The 20723-nt window shown below is 43.3% G+C and overlaps 1 protein-coding gene across 5 annotated transcripts in view; it reads left to right on the forward strand.

Annotated features, from left to right (window-relative positions):
- MCPH1 (microcephalin 1) overlaps window positions 1-20723 on the forward strand; it is a 229912-nt gene that overhangs the window by 14893 nt on the left and 194296 nt on the right. For all 5 annotated transcript variants that reach the window (XM_055334855.1, XM_055334856.1, XM_055334857.1 and 2 more), the window contains exons 4-5: window positions 17171-17258; window positions 20152-20266. In XM_055334855.1, the coding sequence (XP_055190830.1) occupies window positions 17171-17258; window positions 20152-20266 (203 nt within the window). The remainder of the gene's footprint in view (window positions 1-17170; window positions 17259-20151; window positions 20267-20723) is intronic.

Genomic DNA, 20723 nt, shown 5'->3' on the forward strand with positions numbered 1-20723 from the left:
TAAGTTTATGTAATGCTCTAAATCCTCAGATGTCGTTTCAATAGTCTTCACAGCACCTTCACCACAATTAGATTCCATCTCAAGAAACCACTTTCTTTGCTCATCCACACGAAGCAGCTCCTAATCTGTTCAAGTTTGATCATGAGAGCACAGCAGTGCAGTCCCATCTTCAGGATCCACTTCTGATTATTCTCGTTCTCTGGCTCCTTCCACCCCATGGGCAGTGACTTCCTCCATGAAGTCTTGAACCCTCAGAGTCATCCATGAGGGCTGGAATCCACTACTTCCAAATTCCTGTTTGTGTTGGTATCCTGACCCCCTTCCTATGAATCACAAATGTTCTTAACAGCATCGAGAATGGTGAATCTTTTCTGGACGGTTTTCAGTTTATCTTTTGCCCAGATCCATGAGAGGAATCACCATCTGTGACACCTATTGACTTACAAAATGCATTTCTTTAGTCATAAGACTTGAAAGTTGAGATGATTCCTTGATCCATGGGCTGCAGGATGGATGCTGCATTAGCAGACATGAAAACCACGTTAATCTCATTGTCTGTCTCCCTCAGAGCCCTTGCGTGACCAGGTGCACGGTCAGTGAGCAGCGGTATTTTGAAAGAAATCCTTTTCTCGGAGCATTTGATCTCCGCAGTGGGTTTCGTATTCAGTGAAGTGCGTTGTAAACAGATGTCCCGCCACGCAGGCCGTGTTGTTCCATGTATGGGGCACGGGCAGAGTAGATGTGGCATCATTCCGAAGGGCCCTGGGACGTTCAGAATGGTGGGTGGGCCCTGGCTCCCATCTGCAGTCCCCAGCTGCGTTACCCCTCGCAGGAGAGGCCACACCTGTCCTTTGCAGCTTTGAAGCCAGGCTCTGACTTCTGTCCGGCTGTGAAAGTCCCAGATGGCATCTTCTTCCAACAGAAGGCTGTCGGGTCTACACTGAAGATCTGGGCTTGAGCGTAGCCTCCACCTTCCTGAACTCTTGAGCCTTCCGGAGGACCTGCTGCAGCTTCTCCATCAGCCCCTGCTGCGTCACCTGTGCTTTCACGTGGTGGAGGAGGCTTCTTCCCTCAAACCCGCTACCCAGCCTCTGCTGCTTCAGATGTTTCTTACAGCCTCCTGCCCTCTCCCAGCCGTCCTAGAACCGAACAGAGTTAGGGCCTTGCTCTGGGTCAGGCTTGGGCTTAAGGGAATGTTGTGGCTGATTTGATCCTCAGTCCAGACCATTGAGTCGTTCTCTGTATCAGTCGTTCTCCAGACCACTGAGTCGTTCTCTGTATCAGTGATAAGGCTGCTTCCCTTTCTTATCATTTGTGTGTTCACTGGCCCTTTTATTTTCCTTCAAGAACTTTTCCCTTGCATTCATGGCTTAACTGGTGTAGTTTTTTGACTTGTTCTGGCTTCTTAGGTTGGTGTGGTTCGTGAAACCCCAGAATAATGACAGTAGTAACATTAAAGATCAGTGATCACAGATCACCATAAAAATAAAATAATGAAAAAGTTTGAAATATTGGGAGTATTACCAAAATGAGACATTAAGTGAACAGATAAAGTTGGGAAAATAGTGCTGATAGACTTGCTTTGTGTGGGGTTTCCACAAACCTAGTTCATAAAGCACAGGAAGTACAAATATGCCAAGTACAGTAAGATGAGGTATGCCTTTATTTTAGGCTTTGGGGGCCATATGGTCTTTATTTAACTACTCGGCTCTTGTAGTGTGAAAGGAGCCTCTAGAGAAGCAGCAAACAAGCGGAGGTGGCTGTGTTGCAGTAAAAGTTTATCTTAAAACCAGGTGGTAGGCACCTGAGTGGCTCAGCAAGTGAGCATCTGCCTTTGGCTCGGTGTGATCTCAGGGTCCTGGGATCGAGTCCTGCATCAGGCTCCCTGCAGGGAGCCTGCTTTTCTCCCTCTTCCTGTGTCTAGGCTTCTCTATCTCTTATGAATAAATAAATAAAATCTTTAAAAAAAAAAAAACAGGTGGTGAGCCAGGGTGACCTGTGGGCCATAATTGCAAAAAGTATTACATAATTGTAATGCTGTCTTTGAAACATCCTTACTTGTCCCTGATGCCCTAGTTTTTGTTAATTATTTTTGTTATTTTTTTCCTTCATATTGATCCTTCTTCAAGTTAATTGACTCTTTTCTTCATCAACTTTTTTCTGTCATTAAGTACATTTAGTAAATTTTGGGCACATGTATTTTACATCTCTGGCATTTGCACCTGGCTCTTTATGTATGTTTTGCTTTTCCTATCTTTCCTTATGTGTGTTTTCCGTTCTCTTGCAGAGTACAGTGACAGTAGATCCTTCAGTCCCTTGTCTCATAAATCCAGCATTTCAGGGTTGGCATCTGTTGTTTTATCTTAGGGATGTGTCACATTTTCTGGGTTTTAATGTGACCTTTTAACTTAGAGTTTTGTTTTGGACACTAAATGTTAGACTCTGCAATCTTTTATATTGCTCTGAAGAGTGTTGACTTTGTTTTAGCAAGCACTTAACTTGTTTAGCATTAAAATGCAGACCTGTGGTGGGCATTTGCTTTGATTCTCCGAGTTCTTCAAGCCTTGGTGATGCTAGCCATACAGGAGATGAACTGCTAGTCCTCTGCCCTGAGATTAACCAGGCTGATGTCAGTTTTCCTGAGGTACTTGTAGGTCAGGGGTCAGCCAGGGAGGTGGGCTTTTATGCTCAGAACCTGAGGTTCCTTTTCCCTGGCTTGTGTCCTGGGTCCTTGCCTTGTTCTCTGGTAACCCTACTTGCCGGGGGATTCCCCGAGTTCCTTGGCCAGAAAGATGGCAAGTCCCTCTGTTGGAGGTTAAGCTGCCCATCACCACCACTCCCACAGACTGCTTTACCGCAGTGGAATCAGCAACGCGCATCCACAACACGTCGGTCAAAAGGGGCCACGGGTGTGCCCCGGCGGTGCACGTTTTTGTGCCGTGAGTGAAGAGAGTTAGTCGGTTTGTTTTGGGTGTTGGACGTCTAGGCGCGGTGGCTTTGAATTAGTCTGCAGAAGGTATAGTTGGTGGATTGACTGTGTCTTGTGCATTTGGCAAGGAGAGTTGGTTTTAAGGACTAAACTCCATGTGGGACCTTGTGGTGTATGTTGGGATTAAGCATCTGAGACTAGGCGGCTAATGCGTTTCCGCTTGTAAGTTTGTGAGCATTCGGCCCTGGGGACTAAGATGGTTTGTCCCCCCGCCGTGAGTTAGTTATTTTTGTTGGTTGTATAGATTTGGGATAGTCCACAGGAAGGGTGAGTGAGAGATGCGGGGAGAGAGTGGGGTGGGTGGGTGTTGATAGTTTTTTGCTTGTTTTGATTTTTATGAGAAGCATGCCTCCCAGTGCACGCGGCGAGCCCGATGTGGCACTCGAAATCCCGGGTCTCCAGGAACGTGCCCTGGGCCAACGCAGGCGCTAAACCGCCTGCGCCACCCAGGGATCCCTCCCCCCTCCTTTAATAATCTAGTTGTTTTCTCTTGTAAATTGATCCAGTAGATTCCAATTCTAGGTTGGCCTTTTCAAGAGATTCAGGTCTTCCTATTTCTGGAAAATGTTCTTATAGTTTTAAATATGACTGTTTTACTGTTTTGCTTTTCTTCTTCAAGGGCTTCAATTATATGTATATTGGTCCCCCTTTACTTTTAATTTCAACCATTTTGACCTTTTTACTTCTTTCTGAATGCTATTTTTATTCCCCTTCTCCCCCTGCCCCTCAACCTTCTTCAGTATTTTTTATTAAGTTTTCATTTGAAGCTGTTTCTTCTTTGGCATATTATAGTTAAATGTTCACCTTTTTTTTTTTTTTTAAGATTTCATTTATTCTTTCATTTGAAACACAGAAAGACAGAGGCAGAGACACAGGCAAAGAGAGAAGCAGGCTCCATGCAGGGAGCCCGATGTGGGACTTGATCCTGGGTCTCCAGGATCACACCCTGGGCTGAAGGTGGCGCTAAACCACTGGGCCACCCGGGCTGCCCCTCTAAGTGTTCACTTCTGATATGATTTTGTCTTGTCTTCTTTTGGCTGAGTTTAACCAACTGTTGTTTAATATTTTCCTGTTTTGATGTTCATAGTTTTTATACTTATGACTTAAGAAATATTTCACATATACAGACAGGGATGGATATAGTTCCCCAAATACGTATTTGACAGTATTTGATTTATTTATTTTTTTTATCAAACTAGATTCTATTTTTTTTATTTTTATAATAAATTTATTTTTTTATTGGTGTTCAATTTGCCAACATACAGAATAACACCCAGGGCTCATCCTGTCAAGTGCCCCCCTCAGTGCCCATCACCCAGTCACCCCCATCCCCCGCCCTCCTCCCCTTCCACCACCCCTAGTTCGTTTCCCAGAGTTAGGAGTCTTTATGTTCTGTCTCCCTTTCTGATATTTCCCACACATTTCTTCTCCCTTCCCTTATATTCCCTTTCACTAGTATTTATATGCCCCAAATGAATGAGACCATATAATGTTTGTCCTTCTCCGATTGACTTACTTCACTCAGCATAATACCCTCGAGTTCCATCCACGTTGAAGCAAATGGTGGGTATTTGTCGTTTCTAAAGGCTGAGGAATATTCCATTGTATACATAGACCACATCTTCTTTATCCATTCATCTTTCGATGGACACCGAGGCTCCTTCCACAGTGTGGCTATTGTGGACATTGCTGCTGTGAACATTGGGGTGCAGGTGTCCTGGCGTTTCATTACATCTGTATCTTTGGGGCAGTATTTGATTTAGACGTGACATTTGTGTTACATTTTTCAGCTCTGTTTTTATTTTTGACAGCAGGGGGATTTTCATCAGTTGAAATGGTTTGATTTGCATTTTCTTTTCCAGTTTTTTTTATGGATGTGGTCTGCATTGTTCTGTTTTCTTTTATTTTACAGGCAAGGTTCCTAATATCCAAGCGCTGTTCTGCTCTCCACATAGTTCCTTTTGTGGATGATGTTGATGGTGAGGGGGAAGTGTTTGCCTTTTGTTTCCGTAGGATCCCTGAATATATTCCTCTTGGTTGCTCCACTGCTCTCTGTCTCAGGGTTATGACTCCTTCTCAGTACAGTTGATTACCTCTCCTCAGAGCCTGTCACTTCTGGGCCTCTTGCCTCTATCAGGTACTGTGAACCACTCCTGCTCTGTATTTCAGCATTTAATGCCAACTTACTCTTTTTCTGAGTTATGCTACATGTGCTGCTTCTGATGCTCCAGGCCCCTCCACTCTCTCTGTGGAGTAATAAGCCTTTCCTCCCCGCTTTCTGCATCCACAAACTTGCTGTTATTTTGAAACTTGGGTTATTTTTCTATGTAATACATCTTTTGAAGTTTTGGTGAAAATGTAGGTCATGTGTGTCCTTCACTTTGATTTTTAAAAATGTTGTCTTTTTATGGGAGATTGTGGGGGAGGAATCAATATCAGGCAGCTCCCTCATCTCATTGTGCATTAAAATGGCCTATTGATTGTATCTCAGAATAGATGTTGTGGATCTTTGTCTCTAAGTGTCCCCCTTAGTCCAGACAACTATCATCTTGACACATTACTCCATTGCCTCCTGCCCGTCCCTTTGTCCCTTTCGTTTCACCCCTTGTACGTTAGCAAGTGCAACACTTCTAACATGTAAATCAGTTAAACATTGTTCCTGTTGAGATAAAATGGCTCAGAATTGCACGGTCCCAAGCAGAAACAGTGAACTGTGGCTGGTGGGCCAAATGCAGCCCACCAACCTGTTTTTTTCTATGGCTCTTGAGCTAACAGTGGTTTTTGCGGTTTTAAAGTTTGGGGAGAAAATCAAGAGTATTTCCTAACACATGAAAATGATGTAAAATCCAAATCTCAGTGTCCATAGGTAAAATTTTCCTGGAACACAGCCATGCACATTTGATTACGTGTTGTGAATAGCTGCTCTTGCACATACCTGGAATTGAGTAGCATCACAGAGACCATATGGCCCACAGAACAGTCCTCCTGGTGGTTTGGTCTCAACTCCTTTCCTTTTTGTGCTATTAGAACTTTTGTTCATTTGTCTTTTTTAAATTAAAATTTATTTTTTCATCACACTAAGTGTACTCTTTAATCCCCATCACTTATTTCCCACATCTGCCACCCACCTCCCCTCTGGTGACCATCACTCTGTGTGTTCTCTACAGTTAAGAGCCTATTTCTTGATTTCTCTCTCTTTCTCCTCTCTTTTTTTATTGCTTATTCTCTTTTTTCCACATATGAGTCAAATCATATGATATTTGTCTTTCTCAGACTTATTTCACTTAATATAATACTCTTTAGCTCCATCCATGCATTGCAAATGGCAAGATTTTGTTCTCTTTTTCTGGCTGAATAATCCTCCATTGTGTATATACACCACATCTCCTTTAACCATTCATCTATTAGTGGACACTTGGGCTGCTTTCATAGTTTGGCTATTGTAGATAATACTGCAGTAAACATAGGATAAACCTATCCCTTTGAATTAGTATTTTTGTATTTTCTGAGTGTATACCCTACAGTGTGATTCATTTGTCTATCTGTTTGCCTGCCTGTTTACCTAATCATGCATTTTAGTCTTTCCATTATATATGAACTCTGTAGGTGCAGTCCTCATGTTTATCTTGTTTTATGGTTGTGTTTCCACTAAGTATCTAGCACATGTCCTGGCTCATTGTAGGTACTCAGTAAGTATTGTCCTGTCAACTAATGAACAGAGGAGGTTTTACTTACATTAATCTAGAGATACCGAGAAAATTTCTTGGGGAAGTGATGGTGAGCTACCAGGAAATGGTCATATTAGAATGTGGGCAAGGGGAGTGTTCAGAAAACAGACCTTTCCTCAAAGCCTGCAGTTAGTGGAGATGCTTGGGTGGAAATGCAATCTGACAGGCATCCTTGTCCTGAAAAGAGGTGAGGCTTCTCAGCTCTGGATCCTGACAGGGGAATTCTCAGTTTCTTCCCTGAGAGTCCTGCCATCTTGCTTTCGTTGGTAGTTTGTCGTCTAATTCCCCTTTCTGCTTTATCTCCTCTCTCTTATTGCTCCTGCTGAGCCCTTGTTTCTTAAGGGGAGCATGGAAACTCAAATAATTTTTATTACCCAAAAGTAATCATGTTAAGTCCCTTTAAAATGAACTTAATCATATTTTTAAGACAAATTCTTTTTTTATTGTTTGTTGTAATGCATTCAGACTTTAATTATTCTATAGAACTAATTACGGATTTTGTATTTTCTTTTGCTATCTTGAAGACAGACTTCCTTTGGAATTGAGTGTGTTTAGATTAAAATGTGTGTATCTTTTTAATATGAAAAGTCCCCACCTACCTCTTGCCTTATCTCCCCTCCCCTCATATGGGGGGAGACCGACTCCTGAGAATTTGGAGTATAGTTTCAGACATTTTACTAAACACATAAAAAATGCATACTTAAACATTTATACGCCCATATTTATATGTGCATCCGTGGAAATATGTAGGTTTTATTTTTTTAATGGAATGCACGTAAACTTTTTTGGTTAACATTAGAGAACATACTCCAATGTTTGTACGTAGTGATAGATCTCATTTTTTAAAACATATGCAGTCTTTTATAAGAGATATCAAGTGATTTGTGTAACTGATCTATTAATGAATACGAAGTTCTCTATTTCTTTCTCTTTCTAGTCAGAAATAGTACAACACTGAATGTCTGTGTGTGCATCACTTCTTGCAGATGTGTAAGTTTTTTCACAGGTTTAGATTCCAAAAGTCAATTTTTCAGTTCAGAGGGCTCACCTACTTAAATTTATGATAAATACTGTCCTAATACCTTCCAGAAAGAGTGCGCTAAATTCCCTTCAGTGTAAGAGAACACTTGTTTCCCATAACTGTTACTCATACTGCAAATTGTCTTTTTAAATCTTTCCTACTTTGTTGATGAAAAAAATAAAATTTATTTCATTTGCATTTCCTTGATTTTTAGTGAGCTTGAATGTTTTTCAACAGAACTTAGAGGTAAAGGCTGAACTGACCATTATTTTATATGTCACGTTTATTCTTCATTTACGGCCTGTGCAGGCTATAGCTTGTTTCCCACTAAAATTGTGGACAGTAAGTATGTAAGGTCACTAGGTGTCACTAGAATCCCGTTTTGTTGAGCTCTTTCTGGGCATGTTTTTTCTGAGGGCATATTGCTGTGAAACAGCAACTGATAAATTCTGACGGTTCCTTTGAACATTAGACAATTTTATATTGAAGAAGAAGTAAAGGCAAAAGGAATAAAGGTCAACTTGGCTGTCACCCCTCCGTTCTGTTGAGGATGGCTGACCTAATGGATAAGTTGGAAACACAGTTCACAGCATTTGTGTTTGCCTGCCCAAGAGCGGATCATTGCCAGACGCCCCACCACCGCTGCATCTCATGCCTCCTACAGACGAGCACATTTTCTTGCATGACCCACGCGGCCACTCATGTTAGGAGGTCCACACAGACGCACCCCCGCCGTTGAGTTCTGAGTCCGCCGTGGTCTCACCCGCTGCTGGAGTCGTGCACCTCACAGCGCCCGGCTCCCAGCCCCCTGCAGACATGCCCTCTGCATCCGGGCGGCCTGTCTCCTGGTCCCTCACTTGGGCTGTGCCTCCGTCTTTCTTCGGCTTTTGTCCTTTTAATGTTGTGGAAGATGGTGAGTTGTGCTGTGCGTTGTCCCTCAGTTTGGGATCACCTGGTGTTTCCTAGTGAGATTATCTGAGTCCTGCATCTCTTGCAGGAAGGCTCAGGAAGCTGAGATGGGTTCTTCGTGCCCCCTCCCTCCCGGTGTGTGGTGCTGCTGGTGGTGCTGGTGGTGGTCACGGTTGTGCCTGCCAGGCCGCCGCACCGTGGGGGGGGGTATATGTTCCCCCCCATACCACATTTAGTGTGGCATTTGAGGGGAGGTACTTTCAACTACGTCACTGACTGTCCTCATCATTGTGTGTGAGAGCGTGTGTCTCCCTGCTTTATTCACTGGATTGTAATCCATTACTGTCTTCATTTCTTTTAAGGTTTAGATTGTCTTTGATTGCCCAGGGTCACCCATCCAAGATGACTTCTGTGTTATTTTACCTGTTTCCCATGATTCTCTGACAACAATTTAATCCTAACTCTGCTTGTACCTTCTCTGTCCCAGCCCTGGATTCAGCCATTTCTCCAGGGATGCCTGGTTCCTTATACTAGAAATGGTGTTTTGAACCCATCATCTGGGTGCTACCGTGCCCTGCCGCACCCTGTGCGTGGACAGAGATCGCGATACCCGTGCGTACTGTGCCCGTGTAGTTATAGCTCTGTGTGTAGTGAACCAGGTTCCCACTGATATCTGCAGCATCACTCCCAAACCAGGGGTTCATTCTGGTCCTCATATTCTTCTCCCCAGTGTTTGTAGTTCTCTTCTCCGACTGTCCGACTGTGAGGACCCGGGCTCCTGTTATCCTTGTTAGCAGGGCAGTTAATTGAGTAGGTAGGTGACCAGTCTCTTCAGGGCAGTGCCCTTCCCTGTACAGATGTCCTCCTCACCCCGCCTGGCCCCCACAGGTGGGAACCCTCTACACCTGTTCATACTCTGCCTGCCTGGGCCCCAGCACCACAGGCTGGGCCATCCCCCCCACGGATGCCCCGTTGGCAGGCTCTGGGAAGCCCCCCAGTGGAGAAGCGCTCCCCATCCATCTACAAACCTTGCAGGTGTCTGCCCTTGCCTCGCCTGTGTGGCTCTAGGACAGGATTGTCAGGTGGGAGGGAAGGCTGGAAGGGCAGACTTCTTACCTTATGTTGAGAGCACATGTAAGACGGGTTGCTGGAGTGGTGGGAATGGGCTCACAGAGTTCAGAATTATCCTTAAACGTTTAAAGTTTTAAACCTTTTCATGTCATTAAAAGCTTGTGTGTTAGTAAGATAGGTGCTCTTAAGAACCTGCCAATTAGGTTTTTCTGTTTGTGGCAGACTTTCAGTGTTCCCCTTTTGGTTAAAAACAAAGCAAAGCAACACCCAAATTTATCTACTGTTACCAATTAAAACATCAACTCGAATAAAAGACATTTTTTTCCTGTTAGTGTAGGTTTACTGAGAAAATACGACCTAATATTCATGAGTGACTCCGTAAATAATATCAGAATAATGTGTTTCTTGTAGCTTTAGAGCAGTAGTTCTCAAATCATGGTTCAGGTACTTCTGTGGGTCAGGGGTCAGTTGTGTTGACATGTATTGATTTTTATTCTTGTTGTTTTTAAGTGAATTAATTACATATTTTAAGAACTCAGTTTTGTTACAAAAAATATCCTTAAGTCTAACTCACACTAAAAAAAACTTTAAGGTCTTTGAATTTTTTAAAAGTGAGAGAGAATTTGAGTCCAGAATACTGCTTCACCAGTGGTTTTGTGTCCATGGTTCCTGACTGTGAGCCCCACCGTGACCGCGGGTTTGCTCTGTGCCAGGCGAAGGCGCGCATCGTCCCTCTTCCTTCCTCATCCCCTGAGGGAGGCCCTCCATGTTCTCTTGTTCGGTTTTACTGTTGAAAGGGATTTCTTCCCCCACAGGTCAGAGCCTTTTCCACTGCCCTAGCTTTTGAAGAGGTAGTGAGTGAAGGCGACGCGGAGTGGGCTGCTGACACTGGGTGTGTTTGGCATAACTGCGAGCCCATCCCCTTGCAGTGGAGAGTTTGTCCTGAGGGTGGGGTGGGAGGGGCGGCGGAGCAGGCGCGCAGTGGGAAGTGCCACCATTCCTTAGCTCTCCGGGGAGAAAGAGCTCTTTGGAGTGGAGCCCAGGCAGGGCTTCCCAGAGGGGAGGATGACACATGCTGCCTTGTCCCCTGTTGGCTCTGAAGGAGCAACAGTTGAAGATCAAGTTAAGGGCATCTCTTGAAACACTTTTCTGCGTGACCACTAGATGGGAGGATAGTGTTATTTTACATTTCTGAAGGAAAGCAAAAAGCCAACCCATGAGACTTTTTTTTTGGTTGTTGTTTATTAAGTAGATTTTGATTGAGTGCCTGATAAATAGGGGTTTTAGTGAAGTGTCTGTGCAGTATTTCAGTAGGCATGTGGACACACAAGTTGTTTGCATGCACAGAATGACATCACCAGTTAGGGGCCCTTTGTTTCTTTGTTGTGAGAGGTGGATTCAGGAAGCGTGTCTGCGTCTTTCCACAATACCAAGTCACAGATAAATTGTTGGGACACTCCTCGCCATTAAGGAGAAGCTGTCTTCCACAACTATGTCGCCTGGGTCAGGCACACATTTTACCCAGCTGAATCAAGCCTTTCCCCCAACTACTGACTAGTACAGGATACTTAGGAGTTTTGTGAACTTGGGCAAATGATGTCCCGTGAGCCTCAGTGTCTTCATTTGTCAGATGTGAGCAGATGATGCGACAGTACTTATCCGCCAGGATTGGTGTGAGGTTCTTGTGAGCTGGCTGAGCTTTAAGGTCTCTGACTGTGACTTAAATATCATGGATGTGATGGTGCAGTTATTCTTTTCTTCCAAGACCTATGTCAGGGTGCTTCCCGGCCACACCCATGTGCTGTTTTGTTGCCTAGAACAGTGGGAAATAGGTGACATTTCATGTGAGTAACAAGCAGCCAGTAGGCCCTGCTCAGGGTACACATGGGCATTAGCAGACCTTTGCTTAAAAAGAAGCATTCCTGAGAAGTATTTCTCTCCTTGTTCTCTTCATTAGTGATGCCTGATTCTCACTTCTTTCATTAGATCCATTATTCCGCCTACCTCGTTCGTGGCTGGCTTTCTGCAGGCTTAGGTGATTACTTTGTTTAAAAAAAACAACCTTACACAAATAATATTTATATAAAATGAAGTGTACCCCTTTGAAGTTGTCCACGCGCTGAGTTTTGACAAATGTACACACCCATGTTACCACCACTGTCACAGTCAAAATATTGCGAACATTTTCATCGTCCCAGGAAGTTCCCTTGTATCCCTTTGCAGTCACCTTCCCTGCCCCAAGGCCCTTGTACCTTTTACAGGGTCACACTGCAGGGCTGCTTGGTTTCTGGCACTGCAGCGTAGCTTTACTTATTCCAGGGTGTTATATAATGGAAATCATCTAGTATGTGTTATTTTGTGCCTGGCTTCTTTTGTTCAACATCATATTTTTGAAACATTTATCTTTGTTGTTATATGTATCAATATTTTAATTTTTTTAATAGCTGAGTAAGATTCTATTATATGGATATACCACAGTTTGTCTACCCAGTCACCTGTTAATGGACGTTTGGATAGTTTTTGGATTTTGGTTATTATGACTAAAGTTGCAGTGAATAATCATGCTGTGTCCTTGTATGTTTTCATCACTCTTGGGCCGTTACCCAGACTGTTTTTCATTCCTACCAGCAGTACATGAATGTTCCATTTGCTTCACATTTTCACCAACACTTGGGATTTATCAGTCTTTAATTGTAGCCATGCTAGTGGATATGTAGTAGTATATCATGTGTTTATTTTTTTTGTAGCAGTTTTTTGGAATATAATTCAGCCATCAAAAGTGTACAATTTGGTGACTTTTTTTTTTGTTTTTGTTTTTGTTGTGTTTTAAAAATTTATTTATTTGAGAGAGAGCGTGCACGTGCATGTCTGTGAGTTTGGGGAGGGACAGAGGGAAATAATCTCAAGCAGACCCCCTGATAAGCCTGGAGCCCTACGTGGGGCTGGATCTCACAACCCTGAGATCATGACCTAAGCTGAAATCAGGAGTCTGATGCTAAACCTACTGAGCCAGCAGGTGCCCTTTGTTATTGTTTTTGAGTAAACTCTGTATCCAACATGGGGCTTGAACTCATGACCTTGAGATCAAGAGTCACATGCTCTACTGAGTAGCCAGGTGCCCCTACGATTCAGTGTTTTTTAATATATTCACAAAGTTTTGCAGCCACCAACACAATTTAAAACATTCTCATCACCCTAGACTGCAACCTTGTACCCTTTCCACCACCCTCCAATCCCACGGTGTAGGGCAAATACTAATCAGTCTCTGGCTCCATAGGTTTGGGTTTGCTCCTTCTGAACATGTCATGGAAGTGGAATCAGACAATTTGTGGTCTTTGTGCCTGGCTTCTTTCTCTTAAAATAATATTGTCAAGATTCCTCCATGTTTGTAGCATGTATCAGAATTTTGCTTCATTTTTTATTATCAAATAATATTCCATTGTAGGGCTGTAGCACATATATCCATATCATGTATGATTCATAAGTATTTTCTCTCATTGTGTCTGTTATTTTTATACGCCCTTTACAGTTTCCTTTGAAACAAATGGTTCTGATCTTTGTGAGGTCCAATTTATTTTTTGTTTCTTGTGCTTTTGATGTCATTTAAGGAACCATTGGCAAATCGGGAGATCAGAAATATTTACTTCTATATTTTCTGAGAATTTTATAGTTAGTTCAGACAACTTAGGTCTTTGATCCATCTGGGTTAGTTTCTGTGCATGGTGTGAGGTAGGGGTCTGATTTCATCCTTTTTTTGCGTTGGTATCTGCTTGTTCAAGCACCATTTGTTGAAAAGATGATTCTTTGCTATTGATTTTAGTCCCTAATTTTGACAAGACTCAAAATCCATTAACCAAGGATGCCTGGATGGTTCAGTCGGCAGTTGATTGAAATGATTTTGGCTTAGGTTGTGGTCTTGGGATCCTGAGCCCTGAATCAGGCTCTGCATTCAACAGGGAGTCTGCTTCAGAGTTTCTCCCTCTTCCTCCCCCTGTTGCTTGAACTCTTTTTCTCTCTCTAAAAAAATAAATAAATAAAAATAAATCAATTAATTGTACATTTGAGGATCCCCTCTGGCTTTAGTGTGTATTTCCCTGATGACTAGTACTAAGTATAAGATCACTTACTTAGTGACTGTTTGTCTTCACTCCCTTTGTGGAACTGAGTTTTAATGAAAGAAACAGGTTGTGTAAGTGCGGGGTTTGTTGAATCCTCTGAAGGGAACAGGATGGGCTTTGCCATGGGGCCCATTTGTAGTTGGTGACCCTACTGACATGGTGGCTGGGGAGGCCTCTTGGAGTTGGAGACTTGAGCTGAAACAAAGATGTGAAGGATCTAGGTATTCAGAGATCTGGGGGACCAGCTTTGTGAGGAACGAAAGGTTGGGGCCGGAGACAGGGTGATGCCTGTGTGGTTGGGATCTCTGAGGAGGGGAAGCTCAGAGGCAGGGATGTCCTCCCGCAGGCCGTGGAGGGGATTTGAATGTTAGGCACATCTCTCTCTTTATTCTCAGTGTGGCCTCTCCATGTTAGACCTTCTTGTGGATGAAGCGTAGCACCTAACTTTAGATAGGTCCAGACCTGAACTCACCGTCCTCTGTGAATGACTTCCTGACTTCATTCTCTGTCTTGGTGTAGGTGCCATTTCTCTCCCTATTGTGCCAGCCAGAGTCCTTTGAAACAGAACGCCTGGTTTCCTGTTCCCATCCTGTTATGGAGAGAGGGCCCCTCACACACAGGAAAGAGAGAAGTCAGCTATTATTATGAGGCTTGGAGTGAACAGTGGTCCCAGTTCCTGTTCTCCAGAAGTAACGCCTCTCTACCCGTGCATCTTGCTGCAGCTGTCTTGACCTCTGTTTCCCAGTTACCGTGGCTCCACTGCTGCCCTGACTTCCCAGTTTCCAACACTGTCTAGACTTTAGAGTGTGGAAATGCAAATTTAGCGCTTTCCAAGTGGCCACCTTCTGGGGGACCCCACTCCACCATCTGCATGCACCTACTCATTGCACCACACCCATGCTGCTTGTCCTCTCTGGATTTTGTAAACAAAATCAGCAGCTGATCAGCTGAATCCATAGTTTTACTTTGCATTATTAAGACTGTAAAAATTGTTGTTAGTTGAATCTGAAAATGCATGCGAATACATTTCACAAAGTCTTTGTGAAACTTTGTCCTACCTGAGCTCTGCCTGGTATCCTTGAGTCCAGCGCGTCTCTGGTCCAAGTCATCTGAAAACTGATCCTGTCACCTGCTTTGGTGGCAGGAGCAAGTGGAGGTGCAGAGGCCCTGACTGTTGGCACAGTTAGGGGTATAGCTGCTGCTCCTCAGACCCCCCTTGTCTCCAGAGCCCTGGAGGTGTGAGCAGAGGAGTCCTGTCCTGTGTCCTCCCTTGTCCAGCTTCCAGGCTCCGGTTTACTTTCCTGTATTTGCTTTTCAGTTCCCCAGACATCTCTTATCTACTCTTTATTTCTGTTTGTCGGTGTCGTTTTGTTTTACTTCACTCTCATTTGAATGGGGCTTCAGGGGCAGGAGAGAAAAACATATGTGCTCTGTCAGTTGTAACAAGAGCTCAAGAACATTCCATTTTTATTTCTAAATATTGCATTTAAGGATCTGCACCCAGTCCCACAGCTGTGGTGAAACCTCTAGCATCTCCTACCCCCACAGTTCCCGGCTGGGCTCCTTGCCCTCAGGTTCCTGTCCTGGAGCTTATCCTGCAGAGTGGCCTGTCCAGGGCCCCCCCTGCCCACCTCTCCTAGCATCCCAGGGTCCACAGCATGAGGCCGTCCAGGCTCATGAGCTTGGCAGATACAACCCTCTGGGCGACCTATGTAACCTCCTTGTCCCTGGTATCCTCACTCCAGTGCATTCACTGCACTCACACCAAGTGGTGTCTGTTTTCCCAGAATTGTCACGCTGTTGTCCACTTTGCTGTGCTTTTGTCTGTGCTCTTCTTCCAGACGGAAGATCTGCATCCTCCCACATCTGCTTCCTCATCAGAATTTCATCTGGTGGTCGCCTCCCTCCTAATTCCTCGCCACTCCCGAAGTATCACTTGTGCTGTCTCTGGCTTCTGCTCTCCCCTGTTGTTCTCTTATTACAATTACTGTGCTGTGTTCTCTTTTTTAATTTTTGCATTTTTTTTAAATTTCTTTCATATCTGGATTAATAAAAGACAGTTGCATTGTCCTGTCTGCCTCTGCGTTAAGTGTTTCGGGATCTCTCTCACATGCACAGACACACACATCATTTAGCAAACTCCGTCGTGTGCTCATGAGACAGCAATGAAAAAGGCAAATGAGGCCTTCTTGTGAGAAGAACAGTTTTGACCCGCATGCCTTCAGAAGGGGCTTGGGGACCCCAGGAGTCTTCTGACCAACTTTGAGATTCATTAGGCGAGTGATAAATAGCATTGTCGACTTGGTGTGTACTCTCCCAGACTTTGCTTAAATTGAGAAGTACTTTATACAGTATATAGTGTCATGTTCACGCTGCTGACATTCTGTTTTTCTTCCTAATATATTTTAAGAGAGCTTTCTATACGAATATTGATATACTTCCCTGTTCTTTTTTTGCATTGTATTTCAATTTTACTTTCAACTCATTTGCATACTAACTGTTGAACAGTGACAGGTTTATGAAATATAGCCAGAGATGTATTGAGGGCTGTATTTTAAAAACACTGAAACAACAGGTAGGTGATACTCTGTAAACACAGGAGTGATTGAAGACTTTTGGTCTGGGTTGAGGAGAGATGAATAAAATGTTTTATGCTTAATTAATTCTTGTCAGTAATAATATGAATGATTGAGAAGAGTAGAAACTATAGGTAAGGAGATCATTTAGAGAATTATGGTAATTGCTTAGATTTGAGCATCTGAGTGCTTAAAGTAGGTAGTGGTCTGGGGATTCCCATGACTGGCAGGGAGGTCATAGCGAGAGTGGGAATGACAGATTCTGGTGGCAGACAGTGGGGGTGGCCGGGCACAGCTGGGAGTACCTGGGGTCTCCCACCCTGCTCTCGGGTGGAACACACCAGTTTTGGGGGCCAGACAGTCTTTTTGGCCTCATTTCTTTAGGGCCCTTATAGCTCTAGATTATTCCATTTATGTCCTGTTTGCTCTTACACTGTTCATTTAGTAGCACGTGTGCCCTGCACTGATCAGTTTGAAGGCTGTCACAAGTCTAAAGTTACCGTGTAAAAACGGCACTTCCTTTACCTGCCTCTTGCTTCTACTCTTAACACTTTAAAAACACCATGTAGAGACTACTTTGGAAAGTTGAACTTGTATGGTCCTTTGTATTTGGTTATAAATGTACTTACTTTTAAAGACACGTCTATTAAAATGGCCTATGCGTCTCTTCAGTCGCTAGCTGACACACATGCCGACGTAATGCTGTGTGACTGTAACAGGAACAGATGCTCATTATGCTCTATCAATTAATTATACAGATGCAGGACAGCTGGAGCGCACATCGATGAGTCACTGTTCCCTGCAGCTAATACCAGGGAACACCTACCAAGCTTGATTAAGAAAAAAGTAAGTATGTGGTATCAGTATAGACAGTGGCAGTTATGAGTTGATTCCTTCTTTTGTTCCTAGAAAGTGAAACTTTGTGGAATATATTCAAGAAGTGTCTTAAGTATTGGAATTGATGATCCTGTTCTTTACACATAGGGTTTTTTAAAAAGTTATAAAAATTACTGTATCCTTGAAATGCTTTGGTGTAATTTGTGAAAAGTGGAACTGCTGTGTTTGGCCAGCGGAAAACGAAAAGTTGCCAAGAGACCAGCAGACAGGCAGGTGCTCTCAGAACTGCTTCAGAGTTTGGTTTGTTACATCTGCAGCAAAATACCCTTGTTTTGCAGTTTGGCCACAAAATCTCAAAAGTCTTGATGCAGAAATGTCCACGTTATGTATTAAATAATTAAGTTATTTATTATCATAAATCTGCTGTTCAAACATAAGACACTGCTTTCCTTTGAGGTCTAATTCACATTCGATCCACAACATTTTCACTCTTTTATTCTTTAAAAGTTTTAATTGTGATTTCTTTATTTGAGGGTAAACTGGTTTACTAGGAAACATCAGAGTCACTTTGTTTTCACATGGGGATCCTGATGGGGAGGAGATTTGCAGGCTTTGTCCAAACTGATTTAGACAGACTAGACGCATACATTTCCTGTAGGTTAAAGAAGATGTTCCCGTGGGCATCTCAGATTTCTGTAAATGGTGAATCCCGCGTCTCCATTACATTCATCTCGGACAAGCTGGGATTTGCAGCACAGTGATGGACAAACTTAACTCCAGTCTCTGTCCAGATCTCATTCGATTAGGGGTGAAGTAACGCCTCTAAGTCTCCACTCTCTGTGATACATTAGGCAATGGCTGTGTCTACTGTTTTAGAAATAAAGTACTTATTTTAAAAACACATTAACGATATGAGTATATTTTCATCATAAAACATTAAACACAATAAAGCAAATAACTCTTTTAATGTCTCTTTACTCAAAATAAGCAGTTTTTTGTTTGACTTGGGTCCTTGTGGATCCGATGGTCTTCAGTACACATACGTTACACACACACACGCATTTTGTACAAATGAGGTTCTGCTGTGTTACATATATTGTCTGGGAGATTGTTTTTTTTTCTTCACTTAAAAGTGTATTTTTGATGAATTACTGACAGTATATGTAGCCCTTCACTCTTCTGTGTTTATTCTGTGGTATCAATGTGTCTTTCTTGGATTCTTGCACCCTTAAATCATTGTCGGTTTTTTCCAAGCACATTGTTTATGTGACATATTCGAGTTTATTTCTCCAAGTGAATTGTCTAGAAATGAAATAAATGATTGCATCAGATGTGCATGTGCTTTCCACCAGCATGGACAGGAGTGCCTCTGTCTTGACACAGTGGCTGGTGCTGCATGTTATTCATCTTTGTACTTTTCCTGGTCTGAAGCATACGGAGTGACTGCTTACACACTTCATTTCAGGGTTCACTTGTGCCTGAAGACATCCTGTTTCCCGTCTTTGAGTGCAGTGGCAAAGCGAACATGACTTCAGACCCTTTAATTTGGGCTCTTTGACATGGTTCTCAGCTTCCCGCTCCCTCACTCTGCTGCCAGCCTGACCCTCTTGCTCGCTGTTCGTAAATTCACCAAGCGTATTTTGTAATTTAGAGCCATCGCACTGCGTATCTCTTCCCTCTCTCTGGAACACGCTTCCTCCTGCCTTCATGCACGTGACCACTTTCTCACTTGAGGAGGGCGTTGTGCCAGAGTCCCTTCCTCAGTGGTAATTCCTTCCCACTGTGCCCGCTGTCCTGACCCACTCGCCCGCTACATTCCTTTCTATCAGTTGCACTTAGCCCTTTCTGACGAACCGTAGTCATGGTGGCAGGTAGCTAGGGTTCAGTTGCTAACAAATATTCACAGGACCCTGAAGGACAATGGTCTGTGGAGCCCCTGGGGACCAGGGGAGACTCTTGTGTTGCGCTGGTCACGTACCCCTGTTGTCGCTACATGACCACCCCCAGCAGAGGAGCCCTCCCATTGGTGACAAGCAGTTGACCAGCTCCGGAGTACAAATGCCCCCAGATGCCTTGGACTCATGGTTACAAAGCAACATTGTTCATTAGGACACTGCATGCTGTGTGTGTGTTTTGGGAGAACAGTTCAGGCCAGTTGCAGGCCTCCTGGAATTAGCCCTCCTGACACATATACAGTCTGTTTTACTCATTAATGTTGTGTAGTTTCTATCATTCTTTAATAGAGTATAAGCTCCTCGTAGCAAGAATCTTCTTCCCGACACATATATTCTTGTTAAATAAAGAACAAGAACAAGAAGCTCCATCAGAAACACAAGTGTAGGTATGGGAAGGTTAACCCAAGACTTTCTCTGGAAGTTAGCCTTGGACTGGGCTTCATCCTGTTCATCACACCTTGTAGGTGTAGTTTGAGCTTTTACGTTTTACTGGCTGAATAGAATTACTGTGATTTAAGGGCAGTAAAGCAAGATTCAATGTTGGTTCTTTTCTTTGGTAGTTAGAAAATAATTGCTTTCGGACTTTGTTACCATGTCATGATTTTGAGGTGAGGAGGAGGAGAGATATTATAAGAGTAACAAAAGTAAGGAAAAGGACTCATTTTGTTTAAAGACCTTCATGGGAACTAAGAATGCTGGGATTCTGAAAAATGCCTCAGAAAGTGTAGCTACCTCGTGTATGTATTCAGTATTCAGTCTCTCAGCTCTGCTGCTGTTCTTACAGAGGCACAGAGAAAAAGAAATATTACTGTTTCACATGCAGTGCAAGAAGGGCCTCTGTGGGGTTTTAACGCAGTGTTGTAACGGATCTCAGAAGCGTGTGAACGCTTGTCTTGTCACGCAGCTGCAATACAGTAAGTGTTCATTTTCCTGTCCTTTTTGCACAGCGGAAGTGTATGCAGCCCAAAGATTTTATTCCTAAAACACCGGAACATGATAAAAGGCTTCAGAAGAAATTCGAGAAAATGGCTACAGAGCTACAAAGGCAGAAGAGAAGTCTGGGTGAGTCCAGAAATCTGTTTCAGCTGCCCGATGGCCAGGGGCGCCTGGGCGGACCCGGCTCCAGCCTGCAGGCAGTGGACCGCGCCTGTCCGAGCTCATCGGCCAGAGTCTTGGTCACTCACCACGTGGATGGAGCTTTTTACTTTCAGGAATGATTATGGAAACACAGATTATGGCTAAGAAGGCCTATTAATAGAAGTCCATTTTTATTTCTTTGTTATTTTGTATCTAACTTTGTATTTTTACCTAATACTCTGTCTTTTGTTTAATTACCCAGAATAGGGAAGTGTTAGATAATATACTCTTTCCTTTATTTCCCCTTAAGTATATGTAATTTTAGTCAGTTATACCTCAGTAAAACTGAAAAAAAAAAAAAGAAGAAATGCATTTCATTGTCTTTGGGCTTTCATAATGCCCGTTTACAAATTAGTCCACAATTGTATTTCTGCTCTTTTAA

The sequence above is a fragment of the Nyctereutes procyonoides genome, unplaced genomic scaffold (assembly GCF_905146905.1).
Source record: "Nyctereutes procyonoides isolate TBG_1078 unplaced genomic scaffold, NYPRO_anot_genome, whole genome shotgun sequence".
NCBI lineage: Eukaryota > Metazoa > Chordata > Mammalia > Carnivora > Canidae > Nyctereutes > Nyctereutes procyonoides.